The 13,268-nt window shown below is 34.6% G+C and overlaps 9 protein-coding genes across 9 annotated transcripts; 7 read left to right on the forward strand and 2 right to left on the reverse strand.

The window, feature by feature from the left end:
• Positions 1-143: 143 nt before the first annotated feature.
• Positions 144-1,312, forward strand: GO595_002630 (SHIPPO repeat domain-containing protein; the record flags this gene model as incomplete). Its single annotated transcript, XM_067915561.1, has 2 exons — positions 144-701; positions 968-1,312. The coding sequence occupies 2 exons, from the start codon at positions 144-146 to the stop codon at positions 1,310-1,312; spliced, it is 903 nt and encodes a 300-aa protein (XP_067776431.1).
• Positions 1,313-1,560: 248 nt separating this feature from the next.
• On the forward strand, positions 1,561-1,896 carry GO595_002631 (SHIPPO repeat domain-containing protein; the record flags this gene model as incomplete). Its single annotated transcript, XM_067915562.1, has 1 exon — positions 1,561-1,896. One exon carries the CDS (start codon positions 1,561-1,563, stop codon positions 1,894-1,896), a length of 336 nt encoding a protein of 111 aa, XP_067776432.1.
• A 215-nt stretch (positions 1,897-2,111) lies between these two features.
• Positions 2,112-2,480, forward strand: GO595_002632 (uncharacterized protein; the record flags this gene model as incomplete). Its single annotated transcript, XM_067915563.1, has 1 exon — positions 2,112-2,480. The coding sequence occupies one exon, from the start codon at positions 2,112-2,114 to the stop codon at positions 2,478-2,480; it is 369 nt and encodes a 122-aa protein (XP_067776433.1).
• Positions 2,481-2,586: 106 nt separating this feature from the next.
• GO595_002633 (H-SHIPPO 1) lies at positions 2,587-4,475 on the forward strand (the record flags this gene model as incomplete). Its single annotated transcript, XM_067915564.1, has 2 exons — positions 2,587-3,067; positions 3,337-4,475. 2 exons carry the CDS (start codon positions 2,587-2,589, stop codon positions 4,473-4,475), a joined length of 1,620 nt encoding a protein of 539 aa, XP_067776434.1.
• Positions 4,476-4,623: 148 nt separating this feature from the next.
• Positions 4,624-4,854, forward strand: GO595_002634 (uncharacterized protein; the record flags this gene model as incomplete). Its single annotated transcript, XM_067915565.1, has 1 exon — positions 4,624-4,854. One exon carries the CDS (start codon positions 4,624-4,626, stop codon positions 4,852-4,854), a length of 231 nt encoding a protein of 76 aa, XP_067776435.1.
• Positions 4,855-5,632: 778 nt separating this feature from the next.
• GO595_002635 (Myb-like DNA-binding domain containing protein) lies at positions 5,633-6,100 on the forward strand (the record flags this gene model as incomplete). Its single annotated transcript, XM_067915566.1, has 1 exon — positions 5,633-6,100. The coding sequence occupies one exon, from the start codon at positions 5,633-5,635 to the stop codon at positions 6,098-6,100; it is 468 nt and encodes a 155-aa protein (XP_067776436.1).
• Positions 6,101-6,732: 632 nt separating this feature from the next.
• Positions 6,733-8,031, forward strand: GO595_002636 (Legume-like lectin family protein; the record flags this gene model as incomplete). Its single annotated transcript, XM_067915568.1, has 1 exon — positions 6,733-8,031. One exon carries the CDS (start codon positions 6,733-6,735, stop codon positions 8,029-8,031), a length of 1,299 nt encoding a protein of 432 aa, XP_067776437.1.
• Positions 8,032-8,997: 966 nt separating this feature from the next.
• Positions 8,998-11,361, reverse strand: GO595_002637 (Clan SB, family S8, subtilisin-like serine peptidase; the record flags this gene model as incomplete). Its single annotated transcript, XM_067915569.1, has 1 exon — positions 8,998-11,361. The coding sequence occupies one exon, from the start codon at positions 11,359-11,361 to the stop codon at positions 8,998-9,000; it is 2,364 nt and encodes a 787-aa protein (XP_067776438.1).
• A 368-nt stretch (positions 11,362-11,729) lies between these two features.
• On the reverse strand, positions 11,730-12,338 carry GO595_002638 (HMG box family protein; the record flags this gene model as incomplete). The annotated part of the gene is made up of 1 exon (XM_067915570.1): positions 11,730-12,338. The coding sequence occupies one exon, from the start codon at positions 12,336-12,338 to the stop codon at positions 11,730-11,732; it is 609 nt and encodes a 202-aa protein (XP_067776439.1).
• Between the last annotated feature and the right edge of the window lie 930 nt (positions 12,339-13,268).

The raw sequence follows: 13,268 nt of genomic DNA on the forward strand, positions 1-13,268 counted from the left end.
GGGAATTCAATCTTTGTGTTAAAAAATATCTGTTGAATTCAATTTCGGCTTTTTGTGGGCGTGGTGAAAAAAATTCGTTATTTCGGACTCCGAATTTGTGGCGGGATGCGAATAAACTATTGAACCCGCAATCTCGTTGCAAAATGGCTTTGGTTGCGCGTGTTTTAGGGAGCCCTGGTGCAATGCCTGGACCAGGTTCTTATGATACACCTAAACTTTCTGCTTATAAACCAAGAAGCCCAGAGTTCACATTAAAAAGTAGGCACGAGACAAATTCAGAAATAATTGCAGCGCCTTATCAAGATGTTGGTTCAACTATTGGTCAAGGACCTAAAATTACGATGTCATCACGACATAAGATGAAAGAATTTGAAGACACGCCAGGACCTAATTATGTTCCGCCACCACTTGGAGCGGATGCACCTAAAGCAACAATTACATCACGACATTCAGAAACACGTGATTCACGACTTGATAATCCAGGTCCAGGAGCATATAACATTCAACCTAAATTTGCTAATGATGCCAATAAATTTACAATGCATTCACGAACTAATACAGGTGAAGTTGATTCGTGTTCACCAGGTCCAGGTGCATATATGCCTAATATTGATGCAGTCAAGAAACGAGCACCATCAGCATCAATGCATATTCGACCAAAGGATCAAGATATTTCAGTTACACCAGGACCATCAGATTATGTAGTATCACGAGATTTAGGGAGGTAAATCGAGTACTATTGGATGTAAAACAAAAGACAGAGATATTTCAGTTACACCAGGACCAGCAGATTATTCACCGAATGATAACAAACCTAAATCACCACAATTTACAATGAAAGGACGACATGAAACTAAACAAGAAGTTATTGCAGCACCATATCGTGATATTGGTTCAACTATTGGTCAAGGACCTAAAATTACGATGTCATCACGACATAAGATGAAAGAATTTGAAGACACGCCAGGACCCTAATTATGTTCCGCCACCACTTGGCGCAGATGCACCTAAAGCAACAATTACATCACGACATTCAGAAACACGTGATTCACGACTTGATAATCCAGGTCCAGGAGCATATAACATTCAACCTAAATTTGCTAATGATGCCAATAAATTTACAATGCATTCACGAACTAATACAGGTGAAGTTGATTCGTGTTCACCAGGTCCAGGTGCATATATGCCTAATATTGATGCAGTCAAGAAACGAGCACCATCAGCATCAATGCATATTCGACCAAAGGATCAAGATATTTCAGTTACACCAGGACCATCAGATTATGTAGTATCACGAGATTTAGGGAGGTAAATCGAGTACTATTGGATGTAAAACAAAAGACAGAGATATTTCAGTTACACCAGGACCAGCAGATTATTCACCGAATGATAACAAACCTAAATCACCACAATTTACAATGAAAGGACGACATGAAACTAAACAAGAAGTTATTGCAGCACCATATCGTGATATTGGTTCAACTATTGGTCAAGGACCTAAAATTACGATGTCATCACGACATAAGATGAAAGAATTTGAAGACACGCCAGGACCTAATTATGTTCCCGCCACCACTTGGCGCAGATGCACCTAAAGCAACAATTACATCACGACATTCAGAAACACGTGATTCACGACTTGATAATCCAGGTCCAGGAGCATATAACATTCAACCTAAATTTGCTAATGATGCCAATAAATTTACAATGCATTCACGAACTAATACAGGTGAAGTTGATTCGTGTTCACCAGGTCCAGGTGCATATATGCCTAATATTGATGCAGTCAAGAAACGAGCACCATCAGCATCAATGCATATTCGACCAAAGGATCAAGATATTTCAGTTACACCAGGACCATCAGATTATGTAGTATCACGAGATTTAGGGAGGTAAATCGAGTACTATTGGATGTAAAACAAAAGACAGAGATATTTCAGTTACACCAGGACCAGCAGATTATTCACCGAATGATAACAAACCTAAATCACCACAATTTACAATGAAAGGACGACATGAAACTAAACAAGAAGTTATTGCAGCACCATATCGTGATATTGGTTCAACTATTGGTCAAGGACCTAAAAATTACGATGTCATCACGACATAAGATGAAAGAATTTGAAGACACGCCAGGACCTAATTATGTTCCGCCACCACTTGGCGCAGATGCACCTAAAGCAACAATTACATCACGACATTCAGAAACACGTGATTCACGACTTGATAATCCAGGTCCAGGAGCATATAACATTCAACCTAAATTTGCTAATGATGCCAATAAATTTACAATGCATTCACGAACTAATACAGGTGAAGTTGATTCGTGTTCACCAGGTCCAGGTGCATATATGCCTAATATTGATGCAGTCAAGAAACGAGCACCATCAGCATCAATGCATATTCGACCAAAGGATCAAGATATTTCAGTTACACCAGGACCATCAGATTATGTAGTATCACGAGATTTAGGGAGGTAAATCGAGTACTATTGGATGTAAAACAAAAGACAGAGATATTTCAGTTACACCAGGACCAGCAGATTATTCACCGAATGATAACAAACCTAAATCACCACAATTTACAATGAAAGGACGACATGAAACTAAACAAGAAGTTATTGCAGCACCATATCGTGATATTGGTTCAACTATTGGTCAAGGACCTAAAATTACGATGTCATCACGACATAAGATGAAAGAATTTGAAGACACGCCAGGACCTAATTATGTTCCGCCACCACTTGGCGCAGATGCACCTAAAGCAACAATTACATCACGACATTCAGAAACACGTGATTCACGACTTGATAATCCAGGTCCAGGAGCATATAACATTCAACCTAAATTTGCTAATGATGCCAATAAATTTACAATGCATTCACGAACTAATACAGGTGAAGTTGATTCGTGTTCACCAGGTCCAGGTGCATATATGCCTAATATTGATGCAGTCAAGAAACGAGCACCATCAGCATCAATGCATATTCGACCAAAGGATCAAGATATTTCAGTTACACCAGGACCATCAGATTATGTAGTATCACGAGATTTAGGAGGTAAATCGAGTACTATTGGATGTAAAACAAAAAGACAGAGATATTTCAGTTACACCAGGACCAGCAGATTATTCACCGAATGATAACAAACCTAAATCACCACAATTTACAATGAAAGGACGACATGAAACTAAACAAGAAGTTATTGCAGCACCATATCGTGATATTGGTTCAACTATTGGTCAAGGACCTAAAATTACGATGTCATCACGACATAAGATGAAAGAATTTGAAGACACGCCAGGACCCTAATTATGTTCCGCCACCACTTGGCGCAGATGCACCTAAAGCAACAATTACATCACGACATTCAGAAACACGTGATTCACGACTTGATAATCCAGGTCCAGGAGCATATAACATTCAACCTAAATTTGCTAATGATGCCAATAAATTTACTATGCATTCACGAACTAATACAGGTGAAGTTGATTCGTGTTCACCAGGTCCAGGTGCATATATGCCTAATATTGATGCAGTCAAGAAACGAGCACCATCAGCATCAATGCATATTCGACCAAAGGATCAAGATATTTCAGTTACACCAGGACCATCAGATTATGTAGTATCACGAGATTTAGGAGGTAAATCGAGTACTATTGGATGTAAAACAAAAGACAGAGATATTTCAGTTACACCAGGACCAGCAGATTATTCACCGAATGATAACAAACCTAAATCACCACAATTTACAATGAAAGGACGACATGAAACTAAACAAGAAGTTATTGCAGCACCATATCGTGATATTGGTTCAACTATTGGTCAAGGACCTAAAATTACGATGTCATCACGACATAAGATGAAAGAATTTGAAGACACGCCAGGACCTAATTATGTTCCGCCACCACTTGGCGCAGATGCACCTAAAGCAACAATTACATCACGACATTCAGAAACACGTGATTCACGACTTGATAATCCAGGTCCAGGAGCATATAACATTCAACCTAAATTTGCTAATGATGCCAATAAATTTACAATGCATTCACGAACTAATACAGGTGAAGTTGATTCGTGTTCACCAGGTCCAGGTGCATATATGCCTAATATTGATGCAGTCAAGAAACGAGCACCTTCTGCTAGTATGCATATTCGACCAAAGGATCAAGATATTTCAGTTACACCAGGACCATCAGATTATGTAGTATCACGAGATTTAGGAGGTAAATCGAGTACTATTGGATGTAAAACAAAAGACAGAGATATTTCAGTTACACCAGGACCAGCAGATTATTCACCGAATGATAACAAACCTAAATCACCACAATTTACAATGAAAGGACGACATGAAACTAAACAAGAAGTTATTGCAGCACCATATCGTGATATTGGTTCAACTATTGGTCAAGGACCTAAAATTACGATGTCATCACGACATAAGATGAAAGAATTTGAAGACACGCCAGGACCCTAATTATGTTCCGCCACCACTTGGCGCAGATGCACCTAAAGCAACAATTACATCACGACATTCAGAAACACGTGATTCACGACTTGATAATCCAGGTCCAGGAGCATATAACATTCAACCTAAATTTGCTAATGATGCCAATAAATTTACAATGCATTCACGAACTAATACAGGTGAAGTTGATTCGTGTTCACCAGGTCCAGGAGCATATATGCCTAATATTGATGCAGTCAAGAAACGAGCACCTTCTGCTAGTATGCATATTCGACCTAAAGATAAAGGATCAGAAGAAACCCCAGGTTATGTGGCTTTACCATCAACACTTCAAGGACCATATTGGACGATTAAAGGTCGTGAAAATTTGGACCTCATTCCAGTTTAATTTGGATTTTTTTTTCCTATATTTTTTTAACCAATTTGTTTATAAGGTATATGATACCATTTATAATAAATTAAAAATAACAAAAATCAATATATTTTGTTTTCAAATTTGTTTTTATTTATACAAAAATTTATAAATTGAAAAATTATCCTCGTTTTCAAGGTTTAAAACAAAAGTTATTTTATGATTCCGTTGATAATAAATTTTGATATTATTAAATGAATTTTTTCAAATATTGTAAAAAATATTTGGAATCAAGTTTATCATTACTATTCTTTTTTCGTTCTATTTCAAAAGTAAAGAACCTTAAAAAAAGGTGAAATTATTTTGGTCTATTGTTTACGAACAAAAAGAGTTAGCCCAGAACAATCCACTTATTCGAACCCAATTAATTGTTGTTAATTGCATTGAAATTTGTGATAAAAAAGTATGATGAAACAATTATATAATCGTTATTTTGAATGAACACCCCCCATTTAAAGGGTTCGTTAGTTGGTACGAACAAAAATCCATAGAAATATTGAACTGAAAGTTATCAAACGTTCATCAATATTGGAGGTTATCACCTATTCAATTTTGATCGCTATTCAAAATTAGTTTTCTCCGTAATAACGATAAGCATGCTCAGAATCGGTTTGGGTACAGAGAATTTTGAATGGTGATCGCACATGCGGTGTTTTCAGATAAATTTTTCTGGTGCGCCTGCTCTGAATTTTGAATCGCATTCAATTTTCTATCCAAAGCGTATTTTGACAGTTACTTATCATTTGATACATTCATGACCCAAAACATCAGCCAAAATCAAACGGCACAACTCCCTGGAATAACAGAATTACCTTTGTCAAACGTAGATATTGCTTTCTTTCGTAATGGAGAAAAAGCAATTCAACAAATCCTTCAATCAAAAGTAAAAGGTTCATGGTCACCAGAAGAAGATGAATTACTAAAAGCAGCAGTTTCAAAAAGTCAGCCAATATTATGGGAAGTTGTTGCTGAATCAGTACCAGGAAGAACAGCTATTCAATGTAAAGAAAGATGGGTATATCGCCTTTCTCCAGACGTGAAGAAAACAAGATTTGAAAGGTGGGAAGATGAATTAATCATTAGAGAAAGGAAACGAGTGGGAAATCATTGGACATTAATATCCAATTTATTACCAGGCCGCACATCACAATCTGTCAAAAATAGATGGTATTCTGTTCTTAGAAACAGAGTTCCTGTCGCAGAGGAGAGAGCGATATATTAAGAAGATAGTTTGGAAACATCGAAAACATGTTTTTTGAAAAAACTGGATTATAATTCAGAAATAAAATAGAAAGTAAAGTTAATAAAATACAATGTGATTACATGAACAATCTTAATGAATAAGATAAGATAACAACAAAAAACTCATGATTATCACATCATCTTTTCATAAAATTGTATCAATTTTTATCGGGCATAATTCAAAATTTAAGGGCATCAACACAAAAATGTTTATAAAAGTGTTTACAACTGTGATCACTGAATTTCTTTTGTTCTTTGTTTTTATTAAAGTTTCCTTATGTTAATTTTCTCTTTAAAGTGTATGCTCGAAATAAAATATAAAAATCAAAATATGATTTGATCAATGACCCTTATTTAAGATCTTTTGTAAACTAACATAATTCTTGATAAATCAAGGAAACTAAGAATATAACAAAAGATTATATTTATCTTTTTTGGTCAATTCCTGTTTTCCAAAGAAAGATATCACAGAAGATTATCTTCTATTTGATCTGTACACTTGAAACCGTTACAGACATGACGATTAAAAACAACTGAAAAAGATATGGCAAATGTCGATGTCAAAAACGGTTTGGTTGGCTAAACTGGCGAACGATAGAAGGGCAATTGCAAATGTTTTTCTTTCTTTCACTTGCAAGACTCATCTTCTCTCTATCTTTATCCGACCTCAACCCGCCTTTTGAAGTAGATAAAGAAGGAAATGTTGGTCATTGGGAATTTGCTGGTTCTGCAGGCGTGAGAGATAATGTTGTGATGCTTGTTCCACCAATCCAATACAACATGGGATGCGCTTGGACTAATGTTCAAATCCCAAGTGGTACATGGTCAATGATTTATAAGTTACGCATTTATGATGGAACAGGTGGTGGCGGTGGTTTTGGTATATGGTTTGTTGACAAATATGGTGCATACGGAAATATTCATGCAGGTCCACAAAAGTTCAAAGGAATTGGTCTTTCTGGCTCTGTAATTACTGATGCACGTAATTCACATTCATTAAAACTTAGTTTTTTACAAAACGACGGCACAATAACATATGATCCCGAAAATCTTCCAGATCCAATCGTTTATAAATTCAGACGTGCAAATGTTGTTACTATCAAATTCAAATTCAACGGAAAGAATCTTCGTATCTCAATCACTGATACTGATGATGACTTTGACATATTCAATGAAGAAATCAAAGTTCCATATGAAAAAGGATATATGGGTATTACAGCTAATACAGATGCACACACATGCCGTATTGATCTCCACAGCATTGAATTTATTCTTGGTGAAGAATCAAAGTCTGTTAATGATGATTTTGTTTCACGTAAAGTACATATTGATGAAAATAATCCCAGCACATATGAACCAGAGATCAAAGGAATCCTCCGTAATCCTATTTTCAACAAAACAGCCAGAGCTGTTGATGTATATTTTTCACCTAATACACGTAAACCTACTGAAGCAACCGCTGACGAAGTTTTAGACATTGTAAGCGAGATGTGCTTTGTCTCTTTCTTTGTTTCATCCTTCAGTGAGCTTAACGACTACATCAGAGGTACACTTGGCCCTTACGCGCAAAAGTGGCACCGAAGAACCGTTAGAATGGTGGAGAACGTTAAGAAGGCACGCAATGTTTTCGAACTTGCATTTAACTCTACGGATTCAATTGTACGTAATTTGAACTCTACTATCACTGTTAACTTAGTTAAGACGACACTTAATGTTATTGATCTTACTGAGCTTATGACACAAGAAGCCGAAAAAGATATCGAAGAAGTCGATGAGGAAATGGCACAAGTATCAAAGACACCAATAACAAAAGTACTCGTAATAATTGCTATTGTAGAGTTCGTGTTGTTAGCATTGTTCCTTTTATTAAGCAGAAATAAGAATATACAATCAAAGATATTTGGCTTTTAATTGAAAATTTACTAAATCACATTGTCAAAAACTTTGAAATGAGATAAAATTTTATTTTATTTTTAATTTTTAATGCGACAGAATGAAATATAAAGCGATTGTTTTATAAGAGTATGATTAAGATTATTTCAAGATCATTAAGAAGTTCTTGGATATCAAATATTAAAGAAGCTAGCTTTTCGTAAAGCCTCAATGATTAATGCAAGATGTTCACAGCAATTTGTAAAGAATTCTCCATTGAAAACACTTAAAATTGTTGATGCTAGAAATATTGATGATTTTTTTTAATGTAATTACAGACTATCCATTAGTTTTCAAAAAGATTTTATAATTGTTTGTTCCATAGTTGATCACTTGTCTTTAGCTGGAGTTAAAATACTCAGTTTTGATTATTTAACAACAAGAAAGAGGTTAATGAATGAGTGTAATATGGAATACAATGAAATTGTTTTTAACACATAAGAAAATGAAGAGCCGCAGGGATACGCAATGCAAAATATATCAATACCTCATTTTCTATCCATATCATTGAAGCATTTTTTACTATTAATCGAATGATGAGGAATATTCCACAATCTTCGTGACCTTCAGTTCAGAATGTAATCATAGATATCTATCATTGATACCTAAAGCTTTATTTTATTCAAATATTCGTTCATAATCCTCAATAATTATTTCATCTCTTTTGTCAGAAAAATACCTTAAAAATATGAATTATTAAATTACATCTATTAATCATGTTAAAGGAACCTTAATATGATTATAGTGACACAACTCCACAATCATGAACTTCAGCATTATGATTCACATAAATCACATTAGAATTCTTTGAAATAATTATTGCTGAAAGTGTAAAATATTTTACATAGTTTCCACTTTAAAAGTATTCTGTTACATTTAATTTTACAATTTTGAACATTAATTTCATATTCCGAACAATATACAAATAAAAGTTTTTATTTAATTTCACAACAATTTTTCACTATTAGTCAGCAGCAAAGCCGTCGTCAGATCACTTTTCCTTCTATTTACGAAGAAGAATACGCCAATGAACAACGCGAACAAGCACAAAAACAGAATTCCTACGATCATTGCAAGCGGCGATTGCTTTTTCTTTTCTGGCTCAGGTGACGGCGTTGGCGGCATTGGCGTTGGGGTCAATATTCCGGGCGGAATCGGGCATTTTTCATTAAGTTGCAAAGGGAATTGTTCCGGAATAGTGTCCAATCGATTAATGATACTTATCGGCTGTATCATTGTTACGCATGATCCCAAAATGTTGTTATGCCAAGCAGGAACCACGGACAGTATACAATGTATACATTTATTCCCATTATATTTTATGGAAATTGGATTTAATAAACTTTGGAATGACGTAAATAAAATAGTATTATTGTCAATATCATATAATGTGATATATAAGTTCTGGGAATGAGTGCCATCGATCCAATAGTCCGCTGACATGGAAGGCGATATATTGATCGTAACTGTGTTTGTGTCGGGATCTAAATAATAAACTTGATATCGTGTGGGTTGATATAAGAAATAGCCTTCGTTGACATTTAATAATGTAAGCTTGGTTTCGCCATATGATTTGGTGGCAAGATTCTCCGCTATGAGGTATAACGATTTGTTATTCGAAAATAAACATGGAATGGTAATGGTCGAATTAGTATTGGTTTTTCTGTCTAAACTGGTAGGCCAACGACTGTTACGTAACTCGTCACTAAGATAAAGTGTGACATTGATGGTTTCGTTCGAATTTAATTTGATGGTAAAATCATCACCACATGGAATATTAGATTTGGAAGGCGTGATGACAACGTCGCTAGAGCCTTGAAGTTTTTGATATGAATTTCCTCCACGGTCATGGTTAATGTAATTAATATTGGGTTTTTGAATGCAGCCATTAACCTTCATCTCGACCGAGTGGATAATGGGTTCATCACCAACAGAATCGCTGTTAAATATCAACTCCCAATCTCCATTCGGATCTTCTCCAAAGAATGCACGCATTGTAAATGAGAAAATTCGTTTTTCATATGAATCAGATTTAAATAAAGAGAACTTTTTAACATTTGTGACAATGCCTGATGGAGATTTAAGAACAAATCTTAATAAAGAAAATTCTTTTGCTGTTAAATTAAGTTTGAGCTGAACGGTTTCTGTGAAAATAACCGTCGATGATATGGAGAGTGTGAAACTTGATGAACCTCTTCTCATGGTTGGAACAGTTAAATTCGTAAAGAAGTTGAACAATTCGGACTTTTGTGAAGGTAGGGCTTTCCAGGTACTGACAGCCGTACGTAATTTATTGAGATTAATACGACCAAATCCATAAAAGTTAGAAAAAAGAAGATCAGGAGTAGAGGTATTTCGCCAAGATGGATGCTTTGGATCATTGTATGTAGATGTAAGAATAATTAATGCTTGAACATCACGCCAAGTTAAACTTGGATTCATTTCAAGAATTAGAGCAACTGCTCCGGCTACAATACCAGCGCCAGCTCCAATTGGAGGTTGATCACTTTTACATCCGGTGGTACTTGCGATGTCAAGTCCAGGAAGATATGGTTTATAATTATCATGAAATGTTGAGCTTCCACCTGCTGGTGCATTTGCAATAATATTCGATCCATGTGTTGACCAAGCGCTAGAAGAGCCTCTATTTCCAGTATCAGAAATGACCATTACTCGTGGATGTCTTAATAATGAATTGAAATTGGTGTCGCTAGAAATGAATGCATCATCACCTGCACTTGCTATAAAATTAACGCTTGAAGGCGCACTGTCTAAAATTTGTTCTAGCTCTTGATCATCATCTTCATATTCACAAAACTCTTTAGATTTTGGTGGAAATGCAAGAACTTTGACTCGAACTTTGTCATTGTTTCGTTTGAGTGCATTATAAAGATTAGATTTAGTATATGCTTTGTTAAATAAATTTGTACACGAAATTTTAGACAATGGTGCAACACCAACTGAGCACAGAGAATTAGCACGTGCAGAGGATAAACCTGCTATATATGTTCCATAGCCTGGATTTGTTTCTTCTAAATCTGGTGAAGGATTACTTGAATTTGTTAAGTAATTCCATGATGTATTTACGTCAAAACCATCTGCTAAGTCTTCGTGTTGAGAGCAGCCATTACTTATAACATTTATTAAGATATTTTTTCCAAAAATATTGTTGTCCCAAATTTCTTCAATATGAATATCTTCATTTGCAATACCAAAGAATTGCCCCGTGTTGTGTAGAGAAAATTGGTCTGGATAATCTGGATCAGTTATGTTAAACCCAGAAATAAAAGAAAAGAAAACAAAAAGCATTTGACACTTTTATAATATCCTTTTAGTCATTTCAACAAAATTCCATCATATATACTCATTTACAATCAATAACACAGCATGCTTTTGTACGAACGTATGTTGCTAATCCATGTTTATCATATTTATATTCTAATGTTTCTTGACATGTTATGATATGTTTAAAATATCTTCTACCAACCTTTTTTATAAGATTTAAAAATCAAACTGCTTATTGAAACCTCAAACAATTCGTTATGTTGATCAAATGATAAAGGATCTTTGGAAATTCACTAATTATCATGCTGTTACTGTTGGCTTTTATGCAACAAGCAACTCATTAAATCATTTTTAATCTAGCAATTTAAAACATTTAGACTTTTACTTTAAATTCAGTTTTGTTGATAATTAAGTACCATAAGAGAACTATGAGCATTAGAACCCTGAGGTATTCCCTGTATCTGAGCCATACTCATTCCAGGGATTGTACCCATTCTACTTATTTGTTGATTCATTCCGCTTGATGGAGGCACATCACCTATTTGTCCTACTCCAGACATTTGGTTCATTCCATATATTTGACCCATTCCTTGTATTGGATATCCCATTTGCATCATTGCGAATTGATCATAATTTGGAATCGCTTGACTACTCTTTGCAAGCAACTCGTGTAGTGTTCTTTTCCTTCGAGCTTTTTGGTAAGTATAATCTGGGTGATCACGTTTAAATTCTTCTTGTAATTTTGCAGCTTCCTTTTTATATTGAAGTTTTGTATCATTTGGTACTTCTTTCCACATTTCCCCAAGAATGCGACTGATTTCTATGTTCGAAAGAGAAGGATTTTGTTGATGAACTTCAGAACGCATCGCTTGCGAATATAATATGAAAGCATTTGGTGGCCTTTTTGCATGACTTTCACTTCCTTTAACACTTGGACCTGAAGAAGCAATGAGTTGCTGCCAATTTGAACAAGAATCAAAAGTTCCGTGTTGTGTGTACATTCAATAAATGAAAACCGTGTCAATTTTGTGGGTTGATCTGAAAAAGTTCCATTACAAAAAACGAAAACACACGCTTTTCAATTATCAATAACTCAATTTTCTGTCATTTGGTCATTAGACCATTGTAATTGGTAAAAAACTGAACTCATTTTTTTTCTTTCTGTATGAGTTCAAAAAGATTTTGAAAAATTGATTCGTAGAACTTAATTTTACAGAATTAAATTTGAAATTATCATGGAAATCCTTTGTTACGAAAACTTTGCATTCATTTTTATATGGTATTTTAAACAGTTATTCGAATTTGAAAGATCTTAGTTCTAGATTCCTTTACAAGTGGTATTATTTCATAAATATTCAAAAAAGTTAGGAATGGAAAATAGAAAATATAACCAAGAAACAGAAAAGAGTATATAAAAATGCCAAAATCAAACTAAAACATTTCATATAAATAAATATGAAACATGGTAATTCTAGAATTTCAAATTAATTTTAGAAAGATATGATATTGATCATGAGTTTAGTATATTGAAATTTTTTAATACTAATATTGTTTAAATACACAAAATTATATGTTTACATTCAGGCTATAAGAGACAAGTTTCCTCAAGCAACTGTAACAAATTGTTAAGTTTATTTTGGATTTGAATTTGCCAAACACAGATATTGAATTTTTTCTATCATTTTTCTGGAAACATGAGTCAAGCATTCCAAACGAAATAACACTCGGAAAGGAATTGTTGTTCGAAAAAGAGCGTCGTGGATAACTCTAGTATTGATCGTTTATTAAATGATTTTTTATTAAAATCATATAATTAATTTTTCTTTTCAACCCTAACTAAACATTACTGCTTATTGGCATTCAGGAAGACATTGTGTTCCTTTAGTTAAAAATCATTTTCTTTTTCACAAAATGTTTCCTGAAACATGGCC

Source organism: Histomonas meleagridis (genome assembly GCF_020186115.1).
Source record: "Histomonas meleagridis strain 2922-C6/04-10x chromosome Unknown contig_20, whole genome shotgun sequence".
Classification (NCBI taxonomy): Eukaryota; Parabasalia; order Tritrichomonadida; family Dientamoebidae; genus Histomonas; species Histomonas meleagridis.